General features: G+C 40.8%; 1 protein-coding gene across 2 annotated transcripts; it reads left to right on the top strand.

Moving 5' to 3' along the window:
• The first annotated feature begins 536 nt into the window (after positions 1 to 536).
• Positions 537 to 3,885, top strand: LOC110855111 (CD2-associated protein). 2 transcript variants are annotated; one of them, XM_035855869.1, is made up of 6 exons: positions 537 to 613; positions 1,507 to 1,658; positions 2,312 to 2,500; positions 2,632 to 2,820; positions 2,878 to 3,138; positions 3,208 to 3,885. In XM_035855869.1, the coding sequence occupies exons 2-6, from the start codon at positions 1,654 to 1,656 to the stop codon at positions 3,245 to 3,247; spliced, it is 684 nt and encodes a 227-aa protein (XP_035711762.1). In that variant the 5' UTR covers positions 537 to 613; positions 1,507 to 1,653; the 3' UTR covers positions 3,248 to 3,885. The 2 variants fall into 2 exon arrangements, with proteins under 2 accessions (XP_035711762.1, XP_035711761.1); XM_035855868.1 differs by having other exon boundaries at positions 3,198 to 3,885.
• The last annotated feature ends 3,066 nt before the right edge of the window (positions 3,886 to 6,951 follow it).

The raw sequence follows: 6,951 nt of genomic DNA, 5'->3' as shown, positions 1-6,951 counted from the left end.
ACGCTACAATGGAAAAGTTTTAAATTGGAAAAGCAACTAAATCTCCATTAGTTAGAAGATTTGGGATTGAAATTTTTATAATTTTCATCAAAACTGATTACGAAATTCTTAAAATGTTGAATTTTAGACACAAAATTTTGGTAACTAATGGTAATTCAAGAATTTTTGCCATCGAAAAATTTTCCATTGTAGCATGACATTTTAACCACCCTGTATATTCACCAAATCATATTCAATCATGTGAACTGATTGCGTAATGTTAGATACATATTTCACCAGCATATCAGTTTTCTAAGTAAGAGTGAAGCATCAAGACTTTGCTTTGAGATGTGAATCAGTGTGCAACTCTTCCACTTGTGCATGTAATTGTAATTTACAATCTGGCCATGGTTTTTGCTTGTAACAATGCTAATGTGCATTTATAGATACGTGCATATTTTTCTCTTATCAGTCTACGGACTTGAGATTAGATTTAATTTCAAAGCCAGGCATTCAACAGTGAGCTCACTGCTATTGTTCGAAGGAAAAGTGGAATGTGGCAGACTAGTGATTAAAACGTTTCGGAACTTGCACTGTTCATGTTTCAATTACATTAATTATATTATCAATTACAGTAAGATACATTAATTTTACTAAATATTTAAAATAAATCGATAGAAAGAGAATTACTGGTATGTTTCAACTAAATTCCGTACGAATTGGGGGTGTTCATTACGAGTTAGAAACAAAACAAAGTTCCCAATTCAGCAAACAAAAATTGGCTTAAAAACTGATGTGCAAATTTGCACATTTCTAAGGGTATGCAAAATATTTTAAAAAGTTAGATATGTTCCCTTTGAGAATGGAGCTTGTCCTCGTGAAGCAAGAATATGTCATGGCTGTCAATTTGACCGTCAATTTCGATGTCACAGAAATTTCTGGAAAATATAATTTTACTCACAATAAACATTAACTTGGCATAATATTTGTCAAAAATTTTGAAATCTTCACAAATTCGACATTTCTGATAATTTGTCAGTGACATGGTAAGGCGGCGCAAGTTGTTATGGAACATAAGAACTCGTAATGAATACCCTCATTGTTTCTGTGAATACTTTAACCCTTTAACATGTATGAGTAACAACAACAAACTGCATTAATTCGGATAAGTATGTTGTGGTCATAGCGCGTGAGGAGGAATTCACGAGTTTTAACAAAACTAAAAAAACAAAAATTTAATATTGCGTTGCATAGGGAAATATCCAAATTTTCGGAAACTTAACATTGTCTTGAACATTGAAGAAATTCCTCAAAATTGCAACGAATTTTAGGCCGCGGAGAAAAACGGTGAAAATGAATGACCTCCTAGAAACGACAATTGTCTAACTTCCGCGCCATGACCACGATTTTTTAGGACGACTTTTGTCTTACTCCCGAATTTCACCATTTTTTACAAAACGATTATTGTCTTCGTTATAGATGTTAAATACACTAACGTGTATAATAATTGATACAAATTCTGTGTAGATCGTGCTGTTTACAACGCCGGCCGAGATGACGAAGCAAATTTAAGATTGGCGGCACAAGTAAATTAGGAACTCCACACCAAATTTACCTGGCTGGAAAAATTTATTTAAATTTATCAAAAAATTAAATAATAAGGTCGTCATTATCATGCGGTGAGTGAGCATAAGTAACTCTACGGCCGAGTGGTAGTCAATTTGTTACCGCTCTTGTAACACTTTAGTGCAACCAGAGGCAATATTATTGCAGTGGTTACAAATTTACCATCCCCCAGTAACAAATTTATTACCATAGTGGTAAGTCACGCGTAGTATCCGCGTGATATTTAGAGAGCGCCGTATAGCTCAGTCGTCGGAGCAGGGTAAGGAAAACCCCGGGGTTTTGCTATTGAACCCATACCGAGGGGTTTTACCTGGGTTTTGCGGGTAGTCGGGGTATTCGGGGGTATTCGGGGTATTCGGGGGTAGTCGGGGTATTCGGGGTTTTAGGGGTAAATTGAATCCATGTCTCATGTAGATATTAGGTTGTGAAACAAAATCTACTCTTCAGTAATTGCGCAACAGAACTGCCTATTAATTCAAATTTGATAACTAATTATTAAGTTAATAATTAGTTAATAATATTAACTAATTGATTTGTAGAATAGTTGTTAATGCCCTGTTATCATACTTATCTAATTAAGTTTGAAAACCCAGACTACATTGACCCGTGGGTATTGCTCATATTTGCTATCCCAAAACCCACCAAAACCCGCAAAAATCTCGGGTACCCTGCTGAGATGTGTTTTACCTTATATTCTCATTGGTAGGAGCTTCCTCGCCGTCTACAAATACGAGCCGGTACACTCGAGTGAGTTGGCGTTAAATATTGGAGATATTATTCAATCTGCGGCAAAAGTAAGGGATGGATGGTGGCATGGAGAGAGTAAAGGAAATGTTGGGAATTTTCCATCGGATTGTGTTAAGGAATTACCACTAGACTGGAGAATAAGTATGAGGTAATATTAATCACCGCAAGCTATTAATGCAGCATATTGTGAAATGAAAAGCACCTACCTGTACCCGCAATAGTTTGCGGGTACTCTTTGAATTGTTCTTGTGACAAGCTTTTTTATTTTTCTATTTTTAGGCACCTGCTGGCCTTATACACATACGAGTCATCAGAGTCAAATAAATTGGCGTTCCAGATGGGGGATATTATTCAATTTATCACAGACATAGATGGTGGATGGTCGTTTGGAAGGTTAAGTCAACAATTGGGGATATTTCCGTCAAATTTCGTTAAAGAATTGCCGCTTGATTGGGATAAGAGTACTAGGTAATAAACAGCGCTTATCCTTATTATGCATTATACTATAAAATATTAATTTTGCAGAAGGTTCAAGATCCATCAGACATTCAACTCACAAAGTACGGATAAGCGTTGTCTCGGTTCTGGCGAAATGATCCAATTCGTAATGGAACATAACGCTAATTGGTTTTGGGGAAGGATTAATAGGAAACTTGAAAAAATTCCTACACGTCATGCCTCCGAAGTTTTCGAAGAGTTAAATTCCACAATCAGTAAAACGTCAAGTCAATTGGGGGCAACCGCAGCTATTGAAACACGTCCCTGCTCCTTGAATAAGTTGCCCAAGTATGATACAGAATATTACAGCATTTCGGTTGCTCATTAACTAAAACGATTTATTTAAGATATCTGCAGGCGATATTTCCGTTTGAAGCTGGATCAGAAACTGAACTGAATTTAGTTGTTGGAGACCTGATTGAATTCATTGAAGAAGTTGAGGAAGGTTGGTATCGTGGACGCTTGCTGAAGAATGAAAAGATTGGACTTTTTCCCTCAAACTTCGTAACCGAAGTGTTAAATTTTGAGGAAAAAATTATTCAAAATAATGGGCAAGAGGCAAAGTCGAATAGCAAATCACCTTGATCGGTTTCATAAGTTATTATTTTACATTTACTGTCCACCCAATTCGTTTGCATCCAAGGACATTACGAGATTTTATAACCATTTGTAATCTTATTCTCAAGTTCAGTCTTTTCCTGATTCTTTGACCTGATGTACATGTCGCCGTCTCAATTATACAAATATTTTATCTTACTTAATGTGTACTTCTCAATTTTACCTTTTCTAATTGTATGAAAGGACAAAATACCGATATGATAACATAATGTGTCTCCTTACTTCTTATCAAATTATCCTAATTCAATTAACCTTCAAAATGTAATTTAACCAATGCTCAACCAATATTCTTTGCCACTCTTCTCAAGCTTACCTTACGAGCCACATCAGCCCAATTCATTTTAAGTTCTAACCATTTTTATGTATGACAAGGCTTGTTTTTTTTAAACTGAAGTAAAACACATTGAGCAAAATTAACTTAACAAGCTGTCCGAGAACTCTTAATTTCCTAAAAAGTCTGTCCTTCTCAAAACCACGCCATCATCATCACAAAATCTTCCATCCTCAAATCACACCCACATCATTTTTGGTCTCTATCGAACCGGATTACAGTGAATTCAAACTCTAAAAAGTGCGTGAAAAGTGATTTGAGTACGTTTCGAAATAGACATGGCTCCATACAAAGAAATTGAGAAGGCACGAAAAGAACGAGAAAGAGCTCAACACACCATTGAATGGCTCGAGAAGAAGCTGGCCGATCATCCTACTAATCCAATAACCGTTGGTAAAGTTGACAATTATTTGCAAACCGTCGCCCGGAATCAAGCAACAGTTGAAGAAACATTCGAGAGAATTGTCATCAATTGCGACCCTATCGGCCTTACGCCCCACAAGGATGAGTACGAACAGCTAATGGACAGAGTGATGGAGTTGAGCAGCCAATTCCAAATCATCAAGGTTTCATTGGCTCCAACCACGCCCACACCTACGGCAAGCACAGGAGCAGCTCCGCGAGTGGACATCCGGTTGCCAAAACTAACACTTCCCACTTTCGACGGGAAGATAGAAGAATGGACATCGTTCCGCGACATGTTCAGTACAGCAATTCACACCAACGCACACCTATCAAATACTCAGAAACTTGCATATCTGAAGACCCAACTGAAAGGAGAAGCAGCGAGACTCATCCAATCATTGGTCATCAGCGACGCCAATTATGATATCGCCTGGAAACAGCTAGGAGACCGGTATCAGAACGATCGTCAGTTACTCTTTGCTATTTTAAAGCGACTCATCAATCAGGCCCCAATCGTAAGCCCCACATCGACTACTCTTCGTTCCCTTGTTGACGTTAGCGGCGAGTGCATCAGGTCACTGGAGATCCTGGGACAACCCGTACAACAATGGGATTCAATCCTGCTATTCACTCTCTACCAGAAATTGGACGCACACTCCAAGGAACTGTACGAGCAGAGTCTGAAAGATAGCAGCGTCCCTCCCCTGCAGGGATTATTCGAGTTCCAGGGCGCTAGAAGCGGCTGGCCCCAAAGAAGTTACTCAAATTATCAAGCCATTTGATAAGCAACAGCAAGCTCCCAAGAAAAATCATGTGCATCATGCCCAAAATCCATCACCATCGTCAGAACCATGCAAGATTTGTGCACAAGAATCTCACGCCCCTTTCAAATGCAGCAAGTTTTTGGCCATGGAAGTTCCAGATCGCATCGAGGTAGTCCAGAAACTGAATCTTTGCTACAATTGTCTCCGAGGTAGCCACGCCGTACATAAGTGCACCACGACTTCATCCTGTAAGCAGTGTGGGCGCAGACATCATTCCCTCATCCACAGAGCCAAACCGACTGGTCAAAACGCCCCCACAACCGGCAACAATCCGTCACTCACACATCATGCTCAAACATTCAACACAATTGGCCAGACTCTCCTTGCAACTGCAATTGTTCACGTTCGAGATGTTGAAGGAGTTCAGCAACAAGTACGTGTCCTTCTGGATGGCGGCTCTGATACGCATATCATTAGCCGAAAATGCATCAGACGCCTGGGGATACGCTACAACAAAAAGCAAGCATTGGTTACCGGGCCGATCTGAGGTACCGGTAGGCACAACCCAAGGCATCGTGGACTTGGAATTCAGCCCTCACTTCAACTCATCGCTCATCATTGGAGCAAAGGATACGTGTGTCATGCACACGGTCACAACTCATCTTCCTCTTCATCCATGCAACGCAAATCTAAGTCATCTCAACTCGCTCGAATTAGCAGATGAGACCTGGCACAACCCTGGAGAGATCGACATGCTGCTAGGAGCATCTCTCTTCTATGGCCTGATCCGTGGTGACAAAATCACTGGAGCAACAGGAGAACCCTTCGCCCTCAATTCCGACCTAGGATGGCTGGTGGTGGGTGAGGTAGAGAGCACAAAAAACAATAATCATGCATTTCATGTTCAACTAAGTAAAAATGATGAAGCACCAACAAGAGTAGAGGTATCAAATGCTGATTTGGACCATCGTCTTACCACTTTTTGGGAACTTGAGACGTTACCAGAAGCCGTACCACTTACAGAAGAAGAGCATACTTGTGTGGAGCACTTCCGCTCAACTCATTCGCAGAGAGATGATGGGAAATTCGTTGTTCATCTTCCTTTTAAGTCCTATCCACCCAACCTCGGCGAATCACGCGACATGGCAATCCAACGACTGAAACAATTAGAGCGACGCCTTGCCCGACAACCAGAAGTCAGTCAAGAGTACCACGCTTTTATGAAGGAGTACCAGGAACTTGGTCACATGGAAGAAGTTCCTCAAAATGAAGTAATGTCCAGCAACAATTACTACATCCCTCACCATTACGTATTGAAGGAGGAAAGTACAACTACCAAACTTCGGGTTGTATTCGACGCCTCTGCTCGCACCACGAACGGCAAGTCTCTCAACGATTGCTTATTGGTTGGTCCCACTATCCAAGAACCGCTGTTCAACATTCTGCTACGATTTCGCACACATCCTGTCGCCTTCACTGCAGACATTGCAAAGATGTATCGCCAGATTTTAATAAAAAAATTGGACACCGACTACCAGCGCATCGTGTGGAGAGAAAGCCCTGAACATCCCATCAAGGACTATCGCCTACTTACCGTTACTTACGGCACCGGTCCTGCCCCCTACTTAGCCACTGCTGTCGTCGACCAACACGCCCAGAACCATGCTGACGAATTTCCTCTTGCAGCCGTAGTAGCCCGACGTGACTTATACATGGACGATTGTATGAGCGGAGCCGAAACGGTAAAAGAAGCATTACTTCTTCAACAACAACTCCTCGACCTCATGAAATGTGGAGGATTCGAACTACGTAAATGGTCATCCACCCACCCCGAAGTCACTGACGCTTTACCAGAATCGCTACGTGAAACAAAATCAGTATTGTCCGTGGAACTTGGTCACACCATCAAAGCACTGGGGATATACTGGCACCCGTCGACTGATCAATTCTTCTTCAAGATTGATAACCTCACGAGCACAGTGA

Source organism: Folsomia candida, unplaced genomic scaffold, assembly GCF_002217175.1.
Source record: "Folsomia candida strain VU population unplaced genomic scaffold, ASM221717v1 Fcan01_Sc011, whole genome shotgun sequence".
NCBI classification, from domain to species: domain Eukaryota; kingdom Metazoa; phylum Arthropoda; class Collembola; order Entomobryomorpha; family Isotomidae; genus Folsomia; species Folsomia candida.
The sequence above is the reverse complement of the archived record's forward strand: the minus strand, read 5'-3'. Positions and strand labels throughout refer to the sequence as shown.